The sequence below is a fragment of the Patiria miniata genome, unplaced genomic scaffold, assembly GCF_015706575.1.
Source record: "Patiria miniata isolate m_02_andy unplaced genomic scaffold, ASM1570657v1 HiC_scaffold_29, whole genome shotgun sequence".
Taxonomy (NCBI): Eukaryota; Metazoa; Echinodermata; class Asteroidea; order Valvatida; family Asterinidae; genus Patiria; species Patiria miniata.
The window spans coordinates 22,875,524-22,901,130 of record NW_024037068.1 but is presented as its reverse complement, the minus strand read 5'-3'; the positions used below and the strand labels follow the sequence as shown (position 1 = coordinate 22,901,130).

General features: G+C 41.7%; 1 protein-coding gene across 1 annotated transcript in view; it reads right to left on the bottom strand.

The window, feature by feature from the left end:
• LOC119735649 (dynein beta chain, flagellar outer arm-like) overlaps positions 1–25,607 on the bottom strand; it is a 121,152-nt gene that overhangs the window by 31,575 nt on the left and 63,970 nt on the right. The window contains exons 47-71 of the mRNA XM_038209442.1: positions 25,144–25,335; positions 24,038–24,249; positions 22,660–22,817; positions 21,695–21,920; positions 20,837–21,166; positions 19,448–19,618; positions 18,618–18,746; positions 17,550–17,710; positions 16,635–16,761; positions 15,905–16,113; positions 14,907–14,997; positions 13,580–13,743; positions 11,897–12,068; positions 11,304–11,540; positions 10,380–10,622; positions 8,965–9,170; positions 7,536–7,702; positions 6,283–6,433; positions 5,426–5,582; positions 4,856–4,960; positions 4,028–4,202; positions 3,513–3,579; positions 3,120–3,287; positions 2,708–2,822; positions 1,729–1,854 (exon numbers count right to left, since the gene is read on the bottom strand). Coding sequence (XP_038065370.1) covers positions 1,729–1,854; positions 2,708–2,822; positions 3,120–3,287; positions 3,513–3,579; positions 4,028–4,202; positions 4,856–4,960; positions 5,426–5,582; positions 6,283–6,433; positions 7,536–7,702; positions 8,965–9,170; positions 10,380–10,622; positions 11,304–11,540; positions 11,897–12,068; positions 13,580–13,743; positions 14,907–14,997; positions 15,905–16,113; positions 16,635–16,761; positions 17,550–17,710; positions 18,618–18,746; positions 19,448–19,618; positions 20,837–21,166; positions 21,695–21,920; positions 22,660–22,817; positions 24,038–24,249; positions 25,144–25,335 — 4,259 coding nt within the window. The remainder of the gene's footprint in view (positions 1–1,728; positions 1,855–2,707; positions 2,823–3,119; positions 3,288–3,512; positions 3,580–4,027; positions 4,203–4,855; positions 4,961–5,425; positions 5,583–6,282; positions 6,434–7,535; positions 7,703–8,964; positions 9,171–10,379; positions 10,623–11,303; positions 11,541–11,896; positions 12,069–13,579; positions 13,744–14,906; positions 14,998–15,904; positions 16,114–16,634; positions 16,762–17,549; positions 17,711–18,617; positions 18,747–19,447; positions 19,619–20,836; positions 21,167–21,694; positions 21,921–22,659; positions 22,818–24,037; positions 24,250–25,143; positions 25,336–25,607) is intronic.

The window sequence follows — 25,607 nt, the reverse complement described above, 5'->3', positions numbered from 1 at the left end:
AACTCATTTGATTTATATCACCCCGGCGCAAAAATTCCATCTTATATTAGCTAGTCAATGTCGGAAACGGCTGTGCTCTGAAACATTGGGTGAGTAGAGGTATAATTACAACACCTGTGCTAATCAGCCCACCCTTGGCCAAATGGTTCTTCATTGATCATGATCTGGTGCGAGTCCCTTGTGCGTGCTTTCAGATTACACCATGCACTGCACACACCTCTACCGCACAGCTTTGTTGAGCTTTTAGGGTAGCAACCCCTGTACCCATCATATGTGACCTGTTCTGTCAAAATCAGACTTTACTGGGCATAAGGTCGAAAATCATATTTTTACATATTGTTAACATATGTTCTTTTTCCTTTTAATAGGTGGTTTAATTTTGGAAACCGGTCATTCCTGGGCAGAGTTATGCTATTTTTAAGTTCATTGTGTCGAAAAGTAGAAAAAGTAGAAAACGGAGAAAATGGCCACAAACGTCACAAAACAGTTATTTCTTTAACTGATTTACCTTATCAAAATCATCATAAATAGTATATGTAGAGTTCAAATTAGGGTTTCAAACTTTTATAATATATTTAAGACATGTTCAGGATTACAAATTTGCAAAAATTTGAAAATCAATAAAAATCACCTTTGCGTTTTTTGGCCCTATCTCAATTTCAACCTCTGCCCAGAAGCGTCTGCTTTTGACAGAACAGGTCACATATGTTAACAGCAATTTACTTCGAGTGGTTCCAGCCTTGTAATGAGAGACTGCTATTAAAGAAACAAAACGCCACGTTCCAAACTGAACATGCATTCCAAATTTGGGGTAGTCTGACCCGATACTGAAACATTACTGCGATAGTACACAATATCTTCTCAATACATAGTTTTGAATATTAAATAGTAAAACACAAATATAGGAATTTGATCATGACATGCAGCTATAGCCAGAGTATTGTCTCAACTACTGGTTTATAAAAAAAACTCAACTTTGCATACAACGTCCAAAGAGTTCACTTAAAGGGAATATACAACATTTGCAAACATCGAAAAATTAAACTACCAAGTTTTCACGAAATACCTTTCTACCATGTTGGTAAATGACAGTCTAAAGCATCCTGTAAAAGCATCCTGTGTGAAGTCATTTTCAAGAAAATTGTATTTTTGTATTCATTTCCAACGGTGGTCGGCTATTTTTTCAACTACTGCTCCAAATTTACCTTTTCTTCAGTCCAAATTATGTTAGCTATTGGTTACATGTTCATGAATGGGTGCAGGCCAGCTAGACTGGTTCCCTTACCCTACAATTTTCTGGCATCTATAAATTGATCCATTTTATCTTGAGTGGAGTCAGGGAACCAGACTACTTGAACATTTTTGTTTTTCTTGGTTTTTCCAGCATTTTCAAACACAAGCTTTCAAACATGTCAGCGTAACAATATTTGATCTATTATACTAACCCCTCAAATAGTTCATTTCTGAAAATTACAGCAAAATCCAATGATGTACATTCCCTTTAAAGTGAACTAAAAATGTTCAAACCCTCAAAAAGTAGCCCATAATCAACTGTTCCATATTTGGCCACAAACCCCGCCCACCTTTGGTTTGTTTGACTGAGCTACCATGATCACCTGACCAAATCTCATCATCTGATTGGTCAATGCACGCCATTTGATTGACGGGCAGGGAAAGGTTCATTATGAAATTAAAGACTTTGCTTTCGATTTTACTTTTGCACTTTACCTCTCTGAATTTGTTAGCGGTTTTGAGCTCTCTGCTCATCTTCTTGGATAAGTCTTCCTGGTTGTTCTTGTCCACCGTCGCTTCCTCAAAGCTCTGGGATAAGTCTTGAAGGCGCATCTCTAGAGCCTGGCGGAGAGGACGACAGATTAAAACAACTTTTCAAATAAGACTAAATTCTCTTTTTTTTTCAAGATTACGTATTCCTGGAAAAATTATTTGGAAAAATTATTTGAGTGTTCTGATCAGCAAAACGAACACAAATCTCATAGGGATGTGTGTGAATTGTTTTCGTTTTGCTGAAAGAACGCACACATTTTTGTGATCCGTGGACAGAACTTTAAAACGGTGGTTGTGTTTAACATTACGTAACTTTAAAAGTACAGGAGTGATTTGAATGATTCTTGTACTAAAGGAAAGCTTATAAATTGGGCTTTCACATCCTAGATCATGAAAGTGCTACATGCAGAACGTCACTGAAACAATAGTCCCGACATTTGGGTTTCGCTTTTTTTGACTCACCCTGTATTTTCCTTTCATACGTGAGAATTTCTCTGGGTTTTTTTCTTGTGTTGTGGAATAAAAGTGTATTTAAGGAAAAACAACTGGCATCTTTCATTTTCACGACTACAAAACTCGGAACTTTAACGGCCTTTTTCTCAGCGATGTGTTCTTTGATGTGTCGATAAATGCAAACTTTAAACAGCCATAACTTATCGGCGTTCAATTGTTCAATTGAAGTGCAACAAACTTTACTGCAAAGAGAATTTCACTCTTTCCTAATACCCAGAAACCCTCATCTTGACCTCTGCCCAGTTCTGTCTCATTGTGCCAGAACGCCTCACATTTTTCCTCTATGAACCTGAAAATCAAATCCTCACAAATGTATTTACCATCCTGAAAATGTGAAGAGGTCCACCAAGGTTGTGATTGATCAAAACAAAGTTTCGACATCATGTCTTTTACTGTCACTGCCACTTACCTTCTTTTTGTTCTCCAACGTTGCCAGTCTGTGCTCGGCTTCTTCCATGGCGGCCGTGGTCTCCTCCACCTTGGTGTGTAGAGGCTTGACTTTGGAGATCATCAGACGATGGTACCTAGGTAAAGAGAGAACCATATACTTCTACAGACTTCACGCACTGGGAAAGTTGATTTTATACATTGTTCAGAGAAGTCACCTCTTGTCATGAACACAGAAAACTGATTTTGGTTGAAAACCTTTGGAATAATTTAGTTGCGCACGACTCTCAAACATCAGTCTAAAATGGGTGGAACAGGAAGTATAAAGTTTGGGCTGGAACAAAAACTAAAGAGTTTAGTCAACAAAGAAGCTGCTTGAGTGAGCACGAGACTTTGTAAAGCACTGGGGTTGGGACTGCAAAACTCTTACATACCTGACTACACCCCGGACCCATTTACAGAGCGACGCGGCGGCCAGGTTGTTGGTCTTACGCTGCATGTTCTGTGGCTGAAAGGAGGCTTTCTTGAGGTATGGCTCTACCAGGTTCAGAGTGCTCTCCGGCAGCTCGCTGTCATCAAACTGCATCATCTCCTCAAGAAACCTGAAGAGAGAAAGATAAGAAAGAAGAAGTACATCAAAAATAAGTTTCCATGAGGAAAAACCGCAATGTAAGACCTTCAGCAAGTACTTTCTATAATTTCTTCACAACCCCTCAGCCTAAGGTATTGCCACATTTCCGCAATTGTTCATCTTGTTACAATTACTGCGTCAGGTTCCAGAAGGCAAAGATAAAATTTATTTTTTCATCTTCTGGGATATGTCTTACCTTTCAATGTTGGCCATCTGTCTCTTGGCACCCTTGCTCCAGGTCAGGTCTGATGACGGACTCTTCACTGTAAGGAAAGCAAGGAATGGAAAACAACATTTAACCCTAAAAGGTAACTGAAATGTCAACAACAAAAAAATACTCTTTGAATGGTAATAGGTATAAATAAGTGGCATTACTCATGATTTGCCAGTAATTTTTCCCCCAATTTCAGCTTTTCCTCCCTAAATCTCATTCAGGACATTCATGAAGCAGATCACAGCTACAAATATATCAATTTACTTCATGTTAACATCTTGTTGGGAAAATGTAAAAAAAAAAAAAAAAAAAACATTGGATAAAAAACCCAAACAATCAAAACAAAAACACAATAAAAATATCTGTAAAATGTAATTGCTTGTTTTAGCATTAATGGCAAAATAAAACGCCACATATGGCAACCTATCTACAGGCTGTCAAAGCCAACAGCTAATGAAATGTCAACTTATAATCAAGCAATCATTACAATCCCTTACATATCATGATGATAGAGGCCATCAGATCCTCGATATCCACGTCAGGCTTCTGCATTCCTCTCAGCTCCCCCAGGGAGTTGATGTCCAGCTCTTGAACAATCTTCTTGGTGTCTTGCACCACAGCGACCGTCTTGTAGACGGCACGGGCGTGGGCCAGCGTGTACTGGGGCAGGGCCTATGATATCCAGTAAACGGAACACAAGTTTTAGATATTTTGTGAGAGCAACATGAACATTGTTTCTGCTGCATCTGAAGTGTCATAGCCTATGGGCTCTGTGCACAAGTACCCTCTTAACGATAAGAAAGAGAGAATTGGGGGAGACCACTTGGAGAGACAATTCGAACGCCTGATGCACACACGAAGACGCTATAGGCTTTGTGAACATTCAGAATAAGATTAACCCGCTCTTCTTTTTTTCTGCAAGGAACCCATTCTCACTGACTGACTGACTCACACACTCACCGACTATAACTTATGGTGTAAACTGAGACGTTCTGATACAGCTCGCTTGAGCAACCTAGACTGGATTCGAACCCGAGCCCACTGAAAATGCAGACAAGCACTATTATTTTCTGAATCTTGTATTTGCATATTATTTCCTTGTTTCTAGATGGCATAATATCTATATCTATGAAAACCTAGACCAGATTCAAACCCTAGCCCACTGATAATGAAGTCAAGCACAACCACCATACCTTCTTCAATTTCTGCATACTATTTCTTCACTACTATTGCTTCAAGAAGACATATTATCTACATGTAATGCAAACCTAAACTAGATTCAAATCCATGCCAAATGATAATGTAGTGAAGCACAACCACCATACCTTCTTCAGTTTTTGTATCTTCTCCATCTGCTTGTGCACTATCTTGATCTGTTGCTCAGCGATTGCTTTGTCCTGTCCAATCTGCGACAGAAGCTTGACTGTACCCTGTAAAAAAACACAGAAATACACAAGAATTTATGTTTGATAAACGCTAACCACGTAGCAGGGAAAATTTCAACTCTTTGCACAGCGTCAATTTTCAAAAAACTCTTCTTAGAAAGGAAATGGGACAAGTACAATTTCATGAAAGTTTCATAGTGCGTACGTCTGTGACTTGCGCGACAAATTATTGTATAACTTGCTCAATCATTTTAGGTGGCGTAGGCCGTGGGGTAGTGATTGAAAATTACCTATTTTACCAGCAAATCGTGATCGTCGTGGAGCTTTTATTGCACAACTTATCAACGTTGATACAAGACACTCACAACTTTTTGTTTGAAGTAAAAGAAATACTTTTCTACTCATGAAAGAGTTTTTAGAGTTGCCGCAAGATTCCGAAGAAGGTTGAACAAACGTTTCGCAAAATCTGCTGCTGGTGCTTCATGAGAAATGAGTAGCATCATTCGTTACCTCTTTTCTCTCTTCCAGCACCACCAGTTCATGTTCGAGCTGTTTCTGCAGCTTGCTGGCCAGCTTGTTCTCCTTGTTGATGTGTTTCAGAGCTCTGGTCACCGTCACGTGTTCCTCATTGATCTTCTGTTGCCGCTGATGGTACATCGACAAGAACCTGCATAGCGAACGTCATCAATTTAAGCCGTTCAATATTTCAATTGATAAACATGAGGGAAACGCTCCACTAGAACAAGAGGCCAGATTACCACTGCCTTTTTGCTATTGACATTTCAATACTCTTGCCAGTCTTTTATCTTTGAAATACCTTCATCGAATTCGATGAACAATAGTACACCGCACTAATGACGTCAATTTTTGCTCTGCGCCGTACGTGCGCATGTTGGACAAACTTTGGAACAATCACACACGCACATGCATGCACACCTGGCCACATACATTCGCATAGAAACGGCACTGCAAGCATGCGCGCAATCTTCACACGAGAAGTTTGTACAGCATGCTTGTCTGAGATCCCGGTACTTGCTTCTATTTTGAACAATAGTGTGGAGTGCTATTGCTTGTAATCCTTAACCAACCGGTATCTGTAGGCACTACTTGCAAGAGGGACATTACCGTGTGCGCACAGTGGTTCGTGCGCATAAAGCGAAGTATACACCAGTTTATTCTGAATGTGCACACATCTATAGGGTCTTTGTATAAGCACCAGGTGCCATAGGCAATGCGTTCCTATGCCCCTCTGATTTGGTGTCCCCCAACTCTGTATTTGTAGCCATGAGAGGAACATGTGCACGGAGTCCGTACTTAACCCCAAATCTTTACAATGTAAATTATAGGTCATACTGCAATTGACTGACCTCTCCACAAACTTCTCATAGGTTGTATTGGTCAGGTGGTTGTATTGTCCAGCTCCTTTCTCTTCTCCATCCAGCTGTCTGATGGCCAGGTGCATGGTGGCCAACAGGTGGGCTAGGTTCTCCTTCTGGACGTGGTTTAGTGTTGCTACATCTGTGGGCAGAGAGAGTAGTGGATGAACAAATAGTCAACAAATGTGAAAAGTGGAGATTAAAAGTGAACACAGATAGTCCAGCTGCCTGATGGCCAGGTGCATGGTCGCCAACAGGTGGGCTAGGTTCTCCTTCTGGACGTGGTTCAGTGTTGCTACATCTGTGGTGAGAGAGAGTAGTGGATGAACAAATAGTCAACAAATGTGAAAAGTGGAGATTAAAAGTGAACACAGATAGTCCAGCTGCCTGATGGCCAGGTGCATGGTGGCCAACAGGTGGGCTAGGTTCTCCTTCTGGACGTGGTTTAGTGTTGCTACATCTGTGGGCAGAGAGAGTTGTGGATGAACAAATAGTCAACAAATGTGAAAAGTGGAGATTAAAAGTGAACACAGATAGTCCAGCTGCCTGATGGCCAGGTGCATGGTCGCCAACAGGTGGGCTAGGTTCTCCTTCTGGACGTGGTTCAGTGTTGCTACATCTGTGGGGAGAGAGAGTAGTGGATGAACAAATAGTCAACAAATGTGAAAAGTGGAGATTAAAAGTGAACACAGATAGTCCAGCTGCCTGATGGCCAGGTGCATGGTGGCCAACAGGTGGGCTAGGTTCTCCTTCTGGACGTGGTTCAGTGTTGCTACATCTGTGGGGAGAGAGAGTTGTGGATGAACAAATAGTCAACAAATGTGAGGAGTTGAGCTTTAAAAAATTAAGATGTAAGAAGGTAGCAGTAGCAACTAGCTAAACTACAAGGTTCAGCTAAGTTTTCTGGCTTGTGTATAAGATTATTCAACTAATCAACTAAACTATCAGCTTACTGTTGAGATGGAACAGCGCGTGGTCCACTAATCTCTCCCTGGACCAGTGTTGATACCAATATCAACTTAAACCACAAGGTTTGATTAAGTTTTCTGGCTTGTGTATTAAGGTTATTCAACTAATCAACTAAACTATCAGCTTACTGTTGAGATGGAATAGCGCGTGGTCCACTAATCTCTCCCTGGACCAGTGTTGATACGAGTAGCAACTTAGCTAAACTACCAGGTTTGGCTAAGTTTTCTGGCTTGTGTATAAGGTTATTCAACTAATCAACTAAACTATCAGCTTACTGTTGAGATGAAACAGTGCGTGGTCCACTAATCTCTCCCTGGACCAGTGTTGATACCAGCAGCAGCTCAGGTGGGCAGTCAGTGCTGGATACTGACGGCACCTATCTTGGAATGCTGCACCACTCGAGGAAGACACCAAGACGACTCGGAAATTGCTGCTGACAGCTCTGAGAACAGATAACATAATGATGATAACTTTAATAATTGATGCATGAAAATGCAAATTCTTAGCAAATACTCAGTAAACGAAACTGAATGTGAATGGTCTCAATCTTAAAAGGAGTATATAAATCTCTTAACAATGCTACCGGTTTTTGGACGTACAGTGGAACTCCACTATAACGAATATCGCGGGATCCACAGAAAATGTTCATAATAGTGATCGTTCGGTATAGCGATTTTAAGCTGCCAGTGCTCCGGTACTCACTTTCCAATATATGGCACCCTTCATAACTTCACCCTGCACGCCCTGGTAGTTACTGAAAGACGACTTCGAACACGTCCCGACTACTGAATTATGTAATTACACAGTTTTGAGCTTTCTACCTACATCGATGGGTGGCTTTCCCCTCCTATGCCTTGGGGAAATAATAGCCACTTGTCGCTCTTCTGTTGACGGTTTTCTACAACAATGTTCTGTTGGTTTTGTATACAAAAATCGGGAGCCAAGGACAATGTTCGGTATAGCCGAATGTTCGGTATAGCGGTGTTCGGTATAGCGACGTTCCACTGTAATATTAAAAACCTAATAAGATTCTTTTCGTGATGTTGTAATTAAAAATACTATAGTAAAAGGCGTCTAAAGTTTAGCCCCATTAACAGAAATGAAAATAAAATTACGTTTTTTTTCCTTTTAAACTGTCTTCAAAAGATTGTAATACAGGGTGCATGGAAAAGGGTAATTTAAAAACAATGGGTAAATATGTAAAAGTTATTGTAACTTTTAGACTGTAAAAGTGGCACCATCTTAAAGGGTAGTTCATTAACTTTTCATTGATATCTTATTTGCATCTCTTTAGTCACAGATGACCGAGCAACACTGATTTCAAAACAAAAGCGAAAGAAACCTCTTTTCCAAGTTTTCTGAATAACTGGTGAGTCAAGCTGTCTAAAGAATGTGCTGTCTCTGTGGGCCATTGAGCTAACAGGGTCGTTGCTTAAAATGGTACATCATGTTGTCCATGAATAATTAATCAATCCTGATTTTGTATAAAGGGTAACACTGATTTTTTTTCATATTAAAACAGTCTTTTTTCCACCAAATGGTTTGTTTGCAAACCTGGTGTGTGGCCATTTTGGTCTGAATTCATGAAAACTCATCACATTTGCCACCGAAGTGGAATAAACTGCTGCGGAAAGTAGTGAAAAACTCTTACAAGTCAAGGATTAAGGGAAAAAGAAAATCAGAATGTAAAGTGTCTAGACTCACTTGAGGAAGAACTCCCAAGCGGTTTCTCTAGTGTAGGTCAGACCGGCTGCAGTCACCTCAGTACGAATGGAGTTGATGATCGACGTCTGCTCCTCCGCGGTGAAGAGATGTGTGATTGCACCGGTCACCACAAACTCACCCACGTAGACTAGGAAGTCTTCGTTTAACAACTCCTCGTCAGTCAGGAGCAGAAGGATCTTCTCTCCCTTGGAATGAGAAGGAATTGTTTTTATGAATTAAAATAAATTGGAACTGTAACAGTTCAGGTGGTAAGTTAAGTACTTTGGAGGGGTACAGTAACTGAACGGATTACTAGAAATACAGGGTGAGTAAAAAAAACGAAACCCAACTGTCGGGACTATTGTTTTATTGAAGTTCTGCATGTAGCACTTTCAAAATGTAGGATATGAAAGCCCAATTCATAAGCTTTATTTTAGTACAAGAATCATTCAAATCACTCATGTACTTTTCAAAACGAAACCCAAATGTCGGGACTATTGTTTTATTGAAGTTCTGTATGTAGCACTTTCAAAATGTAGGATATGAAAGCCCAATTCATAAGCTTTATTTTAGTACAAGAATCATTCAAATCACTCATGTACTTTTCAAGTTACGGAATTTTAAACACAACCACCATTTTAAGGTTCTGTCCACGGATCACAAAAAAGGTGTGCGTTCTTTTAGCAAAACAAAAACAATTCACACACATCCCTATGTGATTTGTTTTCGTTCGCTGAAAGAACACTGAACTTTTTTGTGATCCGTGGACAGAACCTTAAAACGGTGGTTGTGTTTAAAATTCCGTAACTTGGAAAGTGCATGAGTGATTTGAATGATTCTTGTACTAAAAGAAAGCTCATGAATTGGGCTTTTATATCCCTGATTTTTGGGTTTCAGTTTTCTTTACTCACTCTGTATTTGGGTACAGAATGACTTCTGCCTTAATTGTTGGCAAAATAACAACACACTAAAATGTTCAGGCCAGAATATTGGCTTGTTATTTCAATATCTTGGCTTCCTGTACACAAAGATCAAACCAATGTTGGGTATTGCAATAAACTAAAGGAATTTGGCTGGGGGGGGGGGAGAGATCAGCAGTATTTTTCAAGGGGGGGGGAGGGGGAGAGTGAGAGTGTTGATGTTACTGTTATTGATGCTAGAGGCGTTGTTAATACATATTACATACAATACGTTGCCACATTTGATCTCCTTTCTGGTAATTTCTTAATGCATCTTATACTGGATAAGGGTCTCCTCTTTGTCACCTTTTTTTTGTATTTTTTGGGGGCTGGGGGGAGGAGGGGGAGGGGGAAATCAAGCCCCGAGGGCCACACCCCCTGCCACTGTATCCCCACTCCCGCGGCACCCCTGGGCACAAATGTAAATGCATTTGAGGTAACTAGACTGCAGTATACCTTGACTCCAGCCTTGGTATACGCAGCCACCAGGTCAGCCTTGAACTGATCCAGCTTGTAAGACACGGAGGCTGACATGGGCGAAGGGTTGACCTCAAAGACGCTGAAGCCACACAGGTGGGCTGCCAAGCGAGCAAAGAGGTTACTCAGGCCCGGGTTGCCCTCAGCGATGAGGGTAGCATGGCCGACGTCGTGGGGGGACATGATGTTACGAGCCAGACGACAGACGCGCTGGATGGTTTCCTGATGAAAGAAAATAATCGCATTTTAGAATTTTTGAGAAAAAAAGTACAGGTTAAACAAAATAAAGTGACTGAAGCAGGGTTCAAACCTTGGACCTTTGGTTTATCGTATCAGTGCGCTACCTGAATCCCAAGCCATATGTTGGCAGTCTCTAAATCTTATATCACTGTTTTTGTTAGAAGGGTACTGGTCAGACATTTTGGCTTCAAATGCTGCTCAGGACTTATTTGTTCAACTGTTTTACATTGATTTAAAAGTGAACCCAGTAGGTTTTCCATTGGTTTATCTGACTTTCCGAGAATCAAATTCTTTTGAGAAGACCTTTCCAAGCATTGAACTAACCTGTAACCTTAATTTGCAGGAGAAAATAAAACGTGGTAGACATGTCTCAGTAGGCAAGTCACGACAGGAGTGAATGCCAAGAGCAGATTGGGTTTATTTATTTATTTTTTTTTTAATTTTTAACATTTCTTTTTTTGGGGGTGCATATTTGTTTCTGTTTACAAAAAAATACCAACATTTTTTATCAATCTTGAATGAAAATGGAAATACAGATGGAAAAGTTGACAGTGCCTATTACCACTGTGTCACATTTGTTCAAGGACCTGCAACTCAAAACTTGCTCCAGCACAATCATGACTCATTTTGTATGGTTTGGCAACAAATTCCTTATCGACTTACTCTGTAGAGAGCCAGCTTGATCTTGGCATGAGACTTGTTGTATTCCTCCACCGCGTCCTGAAGAAGAGTCCTGACTCCCTCCACGTCCTCACAGGGACGGTACTGGTCGGTGGGATCGTCTTCTCCGATACTACTGCCCGTGGACGTGGTGCGGTACCCGCCGGCCGTCACGATGCCGGAATCCTGCTGGACTAGGTTGCTGAAGAGTGGCTGGGAGGGGTTGATGACCAGCTGGAGCTGTTGGAGCGGCAAAAAAAGGTTTTTGGCAGAGCTTACTTGAAGGAACATTTGAGTTGTCTTTTTCTCACCCTGTTTCAACGTGTTCCCATTTTTTTAATTTGATGGTAAAAACGAATGGATTTCATGACCTGTGCTCAGTTCAGTGTATGTTGAGTAGCTATATCCCAAAGAAGAAAAGGAACAGCGGTAAATTCATGAGACCTTGGCAGACAGTGAAAAGGCACTGTTAAGGCAACATTCTAAAGGGTAAATTATACTATAATATCCAATACAAACTAAGCATTTATGTTGTTTTTATAGTTAACGTGTTTTTCCGGCCATGGAGTAAACATTCGAGTGTGAAGACATCTTACCAGTTCCTCACTGGAGAACTCTTTTCTGGCGGCCGTCACAAACGCCTGCTGGTAGCGGTCAAAGTCGACCGGACTGACCAGCCGCTGGCCGTAGATGAACTCGCACTCGTGTCGCCATAGCAACAGCAGGTTCTCCCGGATCGTATTGGGCCGCAGCGACAGACATATGTTCCTGTATCGGTAAAAGATTATATGTTTATAAAAAGTCCTCGTAAAGACGGTTCTGTACAACTTTTACTTAGGTGGAATTACACTGGGGCGCTGGTTGCACGAAATCTTACAGTTGAGGCTAGGGCCCAATTCCATTGCTCTGCTTACCGTTAGCGGGAAATCCCTGCTTACAGTAGAAACAAATTGTGTTTACGGTAAGCGTGTTTCACAGGTTAGCGAGGAATTTAATGTGCAAATTTTTGGCAAGATCTTTTGCCGGCCAATGGTGCTCAAAGCTTACAAACAAAGGAAAGGTCTATATTATTAGTATTATTATTTATTCAACCAGGATAAATCTTACAAACAAATATGACAAATAAAAAACAAGCACATGAACATTAAGGAAAACAAAAAAAGAACCAATAAAGAAGTAAACAAACAAACCATCAAACAAATCAATAAGTAGACAATAAAAAAAATTTAAAAAACCATTAAAGGGAATATACATCATTTGCTTTTGCTGTAATTTTCAGAAATGGATGGAATTGGGGGGTTGGAAATATATAGCAAATATAGTTACACTGACTTTTTTGAAAATGCTATAAAAACCAAGAAAAACAATCATTTTCCTGTAGTCTGGTTCCCTGACTCCATTTAAGAAGAAACAGAGCAGATTACATATATTGGGGAATTGTAAGGTCAGGGAACCAGTCTAGCTGGCTTGTACCCGTTCATAGGTGTGTAATCGATTGCAAACAAGTGCGATGGTCAACTGGGGCCAGTATTTGAAAAAATACGCTGATCGGCCGATCAGCGTTGGAAATTGATACAAAAATACCACTTTTCTTGAAAATGACAGTATACCAGGTGCCATGATTTTACAGGATGCTTTACACTGTCGTTCACTAACAGTCCAGCAAGGTATTTCAAAATGGTTTGATAGTTTTATTTTTTGATGTTTGCAAATGTTGTATTTTCCCTTTAAATAACATATTAAATACCAAAAAAACCCAATAGTACAGAGCAACTAGGGGCCGACTCTGACTGGCTGAATAAATGAATGAACGAATGAATGAACGAATGAGGGTGGTGTATGCAGGAGGGGAGCTAGACCATGAAAGGGGAAAGTATTAACAAACAAAGGACAAAACTAACGAGGAAACATACGGGCCAGGGACAACAAAAGTAAACTGAATTACTGTTGCTCGGAAGCATGCTGCCCCACGTATGATGAACGATGAAAAGCGGACTAAATCAAACACAAAAGACAGGGACTGGGAGCATAACAAGGCCTATATAATCACGACTTGCATACACCAAAACTGAACACCTAGGAAGCAACGGTGTTTAAACAGTCGTCTTTTAGTTATTCAGTGTCGTCCAAGAGCTTGAGAACAAATTTTATCACACAAACTATTCATGTCTTCTTGGTCTACTTTCACCAAGTTCTTCCCAACTACTTCCTCTGTGCACATTTTGAATAACCTTTCCTGATTTTATGGGAACACAAATCAACCAAAAGATAGGTGGTACCTGAATATTTTCCTCATGTCTCGGAGAGTGAAGATGTAGTGGCATCTCTCTGCTGTAGGGAGATACATGGCTCGCATCCTGTCCTGCACTTCGATGGTAACGTTGACTACCATGGACATCAGGGCACGTAGCTGCTCCTCCTCCTTGTCAACGATGTGATGACGCTGCAAGAAAGACAAATACCCACAACTACATATCTCTGTGTTTGTTTTTTTTGTTGAGTATCATGTGATGTAATTGTGACCAAAAAAGGAATCTGGCGTTCGATTGTCTCTCCCAGTGGTCTCTCCCAACTCTCCATTTCTTTTAGTTGAGAGGGTATTTGTGACCTATTCTGTCAAAATCAGACTTTTCTGGGCAAAAGGTCAAAAATGAGATTTTTGCATATTGTTAAAACATGTTCTTTTTCTTTTTAATAGGTGGTTTAATTTTTGAAACCGGTCATTCCTGGGCAGAGTTATGCTATTTTGAAGTTCATTGTGTCGAAAAGTAGAAAACGGAGAAAATTGCCACGAACGTTACAAAACAGTAATTTCTTTAACTGATACACCTTAACAAATCATCAAAAATACTATATTTAGAGTTCAAATTAGGGTTTCAAACTTTAATAGTATATTTTAGACATGTTCAGGATTACAAATATGCAAAAATTTGAAAATCGAACAAAATCACCCCTACAGCATTTTTTGGCCCTATCTTAATTTCAACCTCTGCCCAGAAGCGTCTGCTTTTGACAACACAGGTCACATTTGTGCACGGAGCCCATCCCAGAAAAAAAAATATCCGAATTTTTGAGAACAGATATTAAACTATTGTTATCCCCCATTTTAGTTCTTGATGTCACAAAGGTAGAGGATATTCATAAGATGGAATTTTGCGTCGGGGTGATGTAAATCAATATTAGGTTTTGCCCTTCACCGACGTTTAAACACTGTATACTCAGTGTGTTACCTCCCGAGTGAAAGTTCAAAAAATCATTCGGGGACTCGAACCACCCTTAAGGTAGAGGGGTCGCGCATTTGTTGATCTACTGGGAATACACCTCTAAAAATAACTTTTAAAAACCTTAAGAGGTAAAACTACAGTCTAAACATTTTACAGTATACTTTAGTTGTCTTTAGGATCACAATTAAGGAAACAAACTAAAAAAAAAAAAAATTATAAAATAACCTCCAGAACTGTCTCTATTCCAAGCTCTGCCTAATTGGTTTTGAACATGTCATGTCAAGTGCAATTCCCTGTGCATAAATTGTTTGGTTTGACACCTAAAACATTTGTAACTGTTGTGTTTTTACCAATCCATCCTGTATAAAAACTCAAATCTCACCTTGTCTCTTGCTGAAGTGGAAGAGGTCGTGGCTGGGGTCAGGAAGTGGGTGTTCAGTAAGGTGGTGAAGATGCTGTGAATCTCACTGGACCTGCAAAGATATGGACAGTTCACACAATTCATGCTTTGTAATTGAAGACAGGTGTTGTATGTGTTGACTTCACTTTGACTAAAGGGTACAGGCAATCACATGGGCGTCAATCGGTGGGGGATGGGGGGGAAGTCCAAGTGGGGGGGGGGGGGATATCATATTGTTTGTTCCCCCCCCCCACTTTTTCGTCCCCGAATAAAAGTTGTAGCCTATTATAATGATTCTATAGCTCAGAATAGCTGATTCAATGACTCCAAACTCAAAAATGATGTTTAAAGATGATCTTTTAGTTTAAAAGATGATCACAGTGGTCAGAAATTGCCTCAGATTGCACCACAGAGCGTCTAGAATCCAAAATTTTTCGGGGCCCTTAAGCGGGCCCCGAACCCCACACCGTTAGGGCTTCGCGCTCGCATTAGTACTAATCAAGGTATGTCCCCCCCCCCCACTTTTGAGAAGTGATTGACGCCATTGGGCAATCATGAGTATTCAAAGGATTGACAGGTCAACACCCCTCTAGATCATACGTACTGATGAGATATCGCAAAAGTTTGTTTTATACCAAATTAGATCCAAGGCCCGATTTCATGACACCACTTTAAGGTTTAAATCTTGTGCTAACTACACCTGAAAAGTTGTGCCAATCTTGAAGATAGTGTGCTTGGAGATTTCCATTCTTGTGTCAATGTTAAAATGCTGAAAAACTTGGTTTTGACAATCATGACTTGGACTTGATGTCAAGACTCGTGAGTCACGTATTTTTGTACGATAAGTTACCTTTGAAAACTATAACTCCAATGTTTATTTTCCAAAACTAATGTTACAACAATGCTAAGAACATTAAGCACAAGAACCGTAACAGTGGCTAAAGCTGGAGACAAGGCCTAGATTTCGAAAGAAACCTTACTTGGGGTATGGTACTCCAAAGACCGAGAAGTGTCGGATGAGTCGTGGGCTGGGCCTAGGCACGCTGGCCGGGGAGTTAGGGTTGATGGTGGTGACGTAGGTCACATTCTTGACTTCTCGTAGTCTGTGAGTGTCAGGCTCATACATGCCTCCGGAGTCTAGGTGCTGCCGGATCATCTCACAGGCAGACTGTCGACCGTATTCATCCACCTGATAAACAAAAGCAATTAAACAACAAAGAAAGCGTAGATGAGGATTGATGAAATGAACATCAAATCTAGACCTGCGGCCAGTTTGGCGCATTATGGCAATGCGTGGCATGTGAAATTGGCAGGAGTAAGTTTGAGTTGCGTTCGGAACGTTTGTGAATTCCCTGTGCATTCACTTGTCAGCTCAGAATGCAGATGGTCAATTTTCACCTGATTGGCAAGTGCGTTGTGGCCAAGTCCAACACAAGTCTTCATAAATTCATCGCAGGTCAATCACACTAGTCATCCAGTCCTCAGTGCCAAGTCAATTCACAACTCCATGTGCAATGTGAAAAAGGCATTTCTATGTCTCGGTTTGTGCCCTGTTTCTCGCTGTCTCAAGATGGACCAGTGATTGACTTGTGATGGACTTCAGCATAACACTCATGTGTGCATACCCAGGCTGCTTTGAATAGCAAGACTGCACCAAGGCATTGTCCCCTGTTAACAACAGTATGTTCATTTTTGTCCCTATAAACTCACATGTGCAAGGTTGAGATCGTCCACATGACACATTAGCTTCTTGCTTCCTTTGGGTACGTAGGTGCGGCCATGTTTCCATTCCAAACGCTCCTCAAGTCGCTGCCAGAGCACTCGACTTGTGGTAAACCTGAAAAAAAATGAGGAGTCAAGAAGGATAGAAAATAAGAAATCACCTTATTGAAACATAACACCATTTCTTGCATAAGACAACTTCTCACATACAGACTCAAACAAATAGACACATTCCCAGTTATCAGCATCATCGCGGCGCGCGGAGGGGGGGGGGGGAATTGACGACAAGCACAGTAGTAGCAAGTGCAATTAACGGCGCATAGCAAAGGAGCAAATTGAGCTGATGTGCCGTGGTTGCGCTTGCGTTCACTAGTGCTGCGCGTCAATTTTGCCCCCTGGTCAAGGTGGTGCCGATGACCGTGAACAGGTCTATTCAAGGTTGAAAATGTTTTTGTGTCGGTGCCAACATTGGAGAAATAAGAGAGTCAGGTTGGCGTAGCGGTACTTTCCTCGCCTTCCATCGCTGTGACCCGGGTTCGAATCCTGCCTGGGCCTACATGTAGATTGGGTTTTCAGTCCCTACCTGATTCCGTGGGTTTTTCCCAGAATATTCTTCTGGGGTTTTCCTCCCACCTCTAAAACTGTAATTTTCTTCTCATTGTCTCCTGCTCATGGAGATTTCTATGTTATATCACTAATTTAAGGAACTTTTTCTTCTGAGGTAAGCATAATTTTCGCTGTGCTTAGTGCTTACGGTCTCCATGAAATAGACGGAGGCTCTGTGAGCAGAAAATCGTGTGCTCAGGTGCACCATGAAATTGGGCCCTGTTTTTGCAGATAAAATATTATCTGCGTTTAAAAAACTCCTTGTTTTTGTTTTTGCAGAATGTGTTTTCAACTGACCTGTTGGTTGTAACAGACAAGGATAGCACCTCAGCTACCTCCCCAGAGCAGACGGTTCGAATCCTGTCATTGACGATGGCCGTCTTGCCGCAGCCTCCTTCCCCAGTGAACAGCACTGGCCTGCCGGCGTCGGACAACAGACTCAGCAAGTAGGAGGTTTGCTGTTAACAAAAAAGAAAACTTTATCAGAGATGCCAACTTTACAGACTACAAAATAGTAATGATTCTTCCTGCAAAGAGTAATGCTAATGTAAATACATAAGACAACAGTCAAGTTTAAGAGTAACCACAGTACTTGTCACAGTAACCACAATGTTGGCGTATAGGACAGCTGGAAATTTCAAGAGTAGTAACATGCCTCAAAATCCTAATAATTACTCCACAAGAGTAATGGTTGGCATCTCTGCTTTATGCTTAAAAAGGAAAAAAATTGATTTGTACATTAACAATCAATTTGTCTACTGCACCCCCAAAGTGAGGAATACGATAGTTTTGCAGCACCATGAAACGACAGAGTGTGAATATGCTTTTGTTTGCAGTTTGTCACCGAGTGAAATTTATTGAGTCAAAAGTCACAACCAAACAAAACATGTATGAAACAAACGATGAGATATTGAGTAAAAAATATGCCCACATTAAATTATGGAAGATTAATGCACAAATACTGAATTAAGAGGCTTTGTTCGCCCGCTTCTTGGGGAGTTGGTTTCGCTTGGTGAACACCGGCGCAATCGCGTAAAAAAGAGCGGGATCAACCATGACCGTGGACACACACATACACGCACACACCCTTTGCGCTTTACAGTTTAGTTGTTATTAACGGCCTTGCAATAATTTAGACAGATCTTTTTATGCCCTGAGGCACAATAACAAGCACTAATAGAGGCCCTCTTTTTCAGAGAGTTGCAGTTGCCCCCCAAAAATTATTTTTTTTTTTTTAAATAAAACACTTTGAAAATGTGTGTCGCGATAAAATGTGAATTGGCTCAAGAGCATGAAGAAGCAACCTGGTTTGTCAAAGGGATTGAACAAAGAGTGGACCAACATGGCAAACGAATGAACACGAACCTCCACGCTGACAGTGTGCACAAACGCATCAGGTGGGATGCCCTCGTGTGGCGGCATGCTGTAAGGCGGTACGGCCTCGTTCCAATGCACAAACTGCTGGGTCTCACCGTCTACAAAATACTCAAACACCTGCAAAAGGACAAATTTTTATAAAAATAAGACAGCAAGCAAGGGCAAGCAAAAACAACAAAAGAAATTATTTTTTTTTACATTTTTAGGAAAATTATGGGGACATGACACTTTTAGACAAATTTAAGGAGTTGCTTTATGGTTTGCAGAAAATTTTGCTGACAAACAAAAAATCTTTTCATTTCAGTTTTTATTTTGTTATACTTGGATTTGCATTGAGATTTCTATTGTAGTATCCTTATTTTATTAGAAATTCTGCACATAAAGATCTCTGCAGTGTTAATTGTTGTACTATAATTGCTTACAGTCTAACAGTGACGGTTGAAATTTCTGTTTGTAGGAAATCCCTTGAGTTCTACTACATGACCTAAGTACATGCATATTGTAAATTCTTTGATAAAAAAACACTTGTACAAAGGCTTATTCTGTAATTTGGGGTCCACTTTTTCCTGTCCCTGCTACATCTGACATCTATGAATTTCTAATTCTAATGCACTCCTTAATGCAGTCATCCTCCAAGAGTGATTATGAATAGCAAACTACCTACGTAACAAAAAAAAACTTGTTTGAAGTCATTCTTAATGATACTTGAATGGCAAAGTACCAAGGTAACAGAGACAGGAAAAAAGTCACACTTTGGACACTAAATTTATAGAATGATTCATAAATGATACTGCAAATAAAATTTTTATGACACGTACATCTGCTCCCTCCGGGTAGTCGATGGACTCCCCCCACTGGTTGAGCCACCAGGTGCTGAAGGCAGCCCGGTAACCCTCCTCCAGGGTACCAGCGAAGGCCCAGATACAGGCAAAGTTGACGTAGCGCTCGTACTGGGTCTCCTCCAACTCCGAGCTTTGGGAAATTAGGGCCTTCACAAATGTAAAAAAAACGATAAACAAAAAACGATGAAATGTGGCAATACTGATATTTCTCACAGCACTTCTATTCTCCAAGGCTTATGGGTAATTACAAAGATGAGAGTCTGTAACTAGACTAGTTGAGTGGCCTCGTGGAGCATTGAATTTGTGGTCTGCGGGTAATTCTGCCGGTTGTGGGTTCGAGTCCAGCCTGCGGCTTATGGTGCATGTGCCCTTGGGCAAGGCACTTTGTCACTCATTGATTCTCTCCACCCAGGAGTAAATTGGTACCTGAGAGGGCAGAGATGGTTATTGTGATTGATTTAAGCGGCTTTGTGCCAAAATGGCAGCATGGAGCTGTATACTCCCAGGGAGCTGAGATGGTATATGTGACCGGCTCAACAATTAAAAAAGGGTATTATGTCGCAAAAAACTGAAATTGAGTTATATCTGGTTCGTATTAAAAACGTCATACAAGCGGGCAAGCTGCGCACCACTGATTATTCGCGCCCATTGGATATAAAGTTGCGTTAACTTCCGGTTCCATTCATGCTATGCTACACCATGTGAAGTATGCATGGTTGAATTGAGTTGACGTCAGACTAACGAACCCGATACATGGTTGGAAAGCCCACAATGTAAGCTTTCATTTGGTATATAACAGAGCTCCATGGCCCTCCCGTTCTGGAGATATGACGTATTTGCATATTAATTACTTCGTTGGAGTTGAAATTACACAACTGAGAAAACAGGCTTTGAAATAGCTGGCTTTGTTGTAGAACAACAGAATGATGTACACAAAATGGTTGTTTTTTCCACATTGTTCATCAAAATCGACATTTCTGTGAATGAAACCTGAAACTGTAGGTATTAAAGATGTCATTCATGACAAAAAAGAAAATCACATTTTGACGGAATTTTCACCCTCTCAATGTTGAGCGGGCCATTACACAATGATGCACAGCGCGACTTAATACCTGTTTTTGTGGAGCCGGTCACATATGGAATGTTTCATTGGCCCAATGAGCAGGGTAATAATGATGTAGCGCCTTGAGCACTGATGGTGGATATATGCGCTTTATAAATGCCCATTATTATTATTTTTATTACTAGCCAGTGTTTTGTGCCAAGAGCCTCACAAATTATAAAAATAAATGACTTGCATGTTCTATCGCTCCCAACAAGAGATTCAGACGTGGCCTTATTCTTCTTAAAAACCTACTTATTTACCTCCAGCAGACTACAGAAGGTCATGACCATGCTCATCTCGGACACATCGATCACTCTCCTCATCCGCCCCTTGTTCTTACTAGCCCCGCCCCCTCCTGCCTTCTCCCTGTTCCTTGCCACCATCATCTCTGGCTTGGTGCAGCGGTCCAGGTACTCCAGGGTGGGCCCCACGTAGCGGTCAGTCAGGGCGGTCAGTATCTCCTGGTCTCGCTCGGGACAGCGGTCAAGCCAGGACGCTAGGACCAGACGCCAGGACACGTCCGAGGTGTCCATTGAGAGAAGACCGGCCTGGGAGAGGACTGCTGGACTCAAGTTGGCTGCGGACTCCATCTGCCAAAAAATGGAACGAAATGTTCCTTCATCACAAATTCCTAGGGAAGCTTGCTAGCATTATTTAGAATGTAGCATCAGAGAGTGCATTGTACGAGATGTCCAAAGCCCCTATAGGATTCCAAATTTAACAGAAACAAAACAAAATTCCAAGTTTGTTTTACACTTTCCGTCTTAAACAATCATTTAAATTCACATACACGTACATGTACAAGATTTATTTTTTCAAAAAGGGGTAACACATTTTTGATTCAGGGCTGTATATACAAAAAGTACGACATGAAGGGTTATGGGATGCCATTTTTATTCTAAGAATGAGGTTATTCAAATTGTATTGTCAATGGTGAGAATTGAATTGTCAATAGTGATACTTCGAAAAAATGGTAACTGGGTAAAAAAATCCCACAGTACTACATACACTATACAGACCGAGTCCCCCCCCCCCCCCCCCAAAAAATAGAGTTCAAATCAATAGTTGTCGCAACTCTCTCTATATACAGTTTTGACCAATATTGCAGCGCCCCCTACCTCCCAAAAGATGCGCAGGTTGTCCGGTATATGGATGCGCTCGTTGTTAGCCAGCACGAGGGCGCTATCACTGTGGAAGACGGAGCTAAAGATCTCCATCTGGACCGGATCGATGCGGCCGTCCAGGTGTAAGGTCTTCATGACGGGCTTGCTTTGGGTGAAGTCGGTGTTGTGGACCAGACAGAGCTTGCGGAGCAGCGAGGTGAACAGACCGTCTCTCCATTCCCTGAGGGGGGAGAAATTGAAAATATAATTTGGCTATTATTCATAAACCCTTAATAATAATAATAATATCGGAGTCTTATATAGCGCACGTATCTACCAACTATTAGGTACTCAAGGCGCTGGAGATATGTCTATTATTAAAGACAGGTAAATAAAGTTTATGAGAAACATGAGACTCATTATGTAGCACCTTATAAGGGTTGACAAGGTGCTGCGGCGCATATTGCAGCCACTGCCAGAAACACCGGGGCAAAACCCTTCTCTTAGCGATAAGTGTTACTGGGTTCTTTAACGTGCATTATAGAACACACGGGACCTACGGCTTTACGTCCCATCCGAAGGACGAAGCAATAATGGTAAAGTGCCTTGCTCAAGAGCACAAGCACCATGTTCCCACGGTCAGGATTCGAACCCATGTACCACGGCACACGAGTCGAACACCGTAACCATTGAACCACAGCACCCCGCAGAATTTTGTAACAATGCGGAATTTTGTAACCCATTCGCACCTGTACTTCTTTGTATTACATTGTATCTAATTCTTGATGAAGCCATAAAACTATACCATGCCTGGGGCTGATTTCACGAAACTCATCTCATCTTGCAACTCATCTTAGGACTAAAGACAAGTACCCCCTAGCTAAGACGCATTATAAGCAAGACTCATCAAAAGTGCCAAAGTCTGATGGACTTGACTACAAAAGTCGACTACAACATTAGAGTTGAACATTGCAACGTACTTGGTCTTAGGGTCTGCGTATCCCAGCAGTTCTTGTGACTCCACTGCCTGGGTGAAGACTCGCTGTGCACTGACGACGTTACCCATCTCCCTCTGGGCACCGACTAACGTCTTGATGCACTCGCTCTTGCCGCATCCTGCTGGACCAACGATGACGACCTAGAGACAATATAAAGACAAGGTCCAATTGTCGTGAAACTTGGTGGGTGCATAGTTTGTGAATTACGAAGTGCTGTAATGATGACATCACCACGTGTTTTTATCTATTCTTAAATTGTTTTCCTTAGAAAATCCCTGAAAAACAAACAAATGCAAACGAGTCTCAAAATATACAGGCACAATTTTGAGCACTGAAAAACTATTTTTTTAAATCATGATGACTGTACAGACATATCCGCTGCCCATGGCCAGAAATTATTCTTGAGGTGGCATCACACATATGGATGCATGGAAAATGTGAGGCACACGCCCATTTTGGCAATTTGTTAGGGAGCACATGTCTGGGAGAATGTGGTTTCTTTATAATTTATAATTTATAATTTAGGAGGCTAATCATCCTTACTCGCAGCTCGTATGCTGAATTGCGAAGAACGCGGCTACAACGTGGTCGGGACGCTGGCACGTAAAGGCGCCTATGGCTGCCGGCCACATCGACCCATATATGACCACGGAGCACAGCCTGAGAATGAAAGTGTTTGATTTTTCCGGAGGGAGGAAAACCGGAGGGCCTGGAGAAAAACCCTTGTGGCACAGGAGAGAACCAACGCACAACTCTACTCACATGTGATCCGCGGCCAGAATTTGAACCGTGGTCACCTTGGTGAGAGGCGAGCGCTTTACGCACAAGCCACCCATGCCACCCATGTATGCTGTGCTGGTACTCTGGCGTTAATCCCCTAAGGTAGTTGGCTCATTCTTAATGAGCCCGTAGGCCAGGACGGATGACCACTTGCATATACAAATATTCATGACATGAGGTCAGTCTTTTCAAAATGCTCAGACACTTGAAACCTGTCAAAAACCACCAGGAACTGTCGGTTGGATATATCTGTACTCCGTTAACGCCCTATCAACCAAAGCAGAGTAGAAGTAGTGGCAACAGTGGCGCAAATTCCAAGCAAACCTCACGTGAGGTATGCTGAGGTGTAATTTGTGGGGTCCCAGTGCCAAAGTTCTCAAGACTCCATTTAATCCTGTTGATAGTACCCTCCAGTAAGGGACGGCTTGCAAAAGGTAAAGAAAATCAAAATCCAGTAATTTGAAAAAGACTATAGGTTGGGCTCGACTTTCAATTTTAAATTTTTTTGGGGGGGGGGGGGGTGGTTTAAATAAAATGTAACAAAAGCTATGGAAAATACAGATTAGATCATCCAACATACTGTTTGATGAGTGTCCGTAAGTTGAGCCAGCTGTGCGACACGGGCCTGGAACGCAGTCCCCGGTAGCAACCCAAGCTCGTTGGTTGCCACGGCGATGGCAGAGTGGATATCGTCCAATGGCTGTTTGTCCTGGCCTCCGGCGGGGCTGACGAGCTGGGTGGCGGTGGAGGCTGGGTGGGTGCTGACCACTGGCGTGTTCAGGCTCATCTCAGCTACAAGTGGGAGAAAGAAAAAAATAGCTCAAACTTCTCGTTTCTCATTATAGAGATGTTTTGTACACATCAGGCCATTCGATGCAAATACTCAGACATTCCTAATCAATTCTGCACTGTACTAATTATGTACTAATTCTACTGATAGTCTGAGAAGTGTGTCTTTTCTGTGTAAAAACATCCTTTCCAAACTTCTCTACACTCCTGATACCCCTCCCAACAAATATTCTTTAAACATGACCTAGAATGTCTTAAACCTGAGAAGGGCTGTTGGGCATGTTGGGAGGGGTTGACAGAAGGGGGCCCTCATTCACTAACAGAAGCGTGGAATATTAACCCTCCTACTGTTGAACAGTCAAAGACTGTCAAAAATTCCATCCACTTCCTCTGCCATGCCTTTTACACAGCCTGGTCACCAAAAGTCAGATCATATTTTGCTCAAGTACTCTGACAGTCAAATTCAGTCAACAGACTAGGGCAAGAAACTGGTGGGCACAGCTGGCTTATCAATTCCCTTGAGTCAAAGCCTAGCTGCGTCAAGCTACATAAACAGTCACAGCCAGTCAATCCTGCTTTATGACAGGGAGCAATTTAACCGCTTAAAACGTTTGACTGATTTTGACTGAAAGGACAACTTTGCAAAGAATTAAATGAAACTACAAATTTGCATTTTTACAGAACATGAAGTATTCTGCAAGCCTACCAAATTTCATTAAAAAAAATTGGTCGTTGCACTTCTGAGTTCAGAGGGGAAGGGGGAAGGGGGAGGAGGGAGGGGGAGGGGGCAGAACACCCCCCTCCCCCATTTTCCCATCCATTACATTCAGATAGCAAAAAAACCCAGCAATACGTTTAACAAGATGCCTGTGTCAAATCTCAAACAAGAACCCTCACCTTTGGTGTTTCCTATTTCATCCTGTCCGGCGAATCCCATGGGGACATGGACATCAGGGAAGACGTCTTCCACCATACTGACAAACATCTCGGCATCGCTTCCGTGCAGACGAGGCATGAAGTTATTCCGCAAGGCCGTCACCACGGCCTCCATCTCGTACTTGGTCAGGCTCTCGGGTAGCTCATTGGCACCTGGTAGGGAAAAAGTTAACATGATACATTCTATTTGTTTAAATTGATACTGTTTATTGATCATATGATTATTTTGGGAGATTAAGTTATTGCTAATTGGCAGACTTGTATTCGAGTCACGAAACATGGAGTCCAAGTCCGAGTCCGAGTCACATTTCTCGAGTCCAAGTCCGAGTCCCGAGTCCTCCAGGTCGAGTCCGAGTCCGAGTCACGAGTCACAAAGGTCGAGTCCAAGTCCGAGTCACGAGTCACCTCTAACATTGTATTGGAAA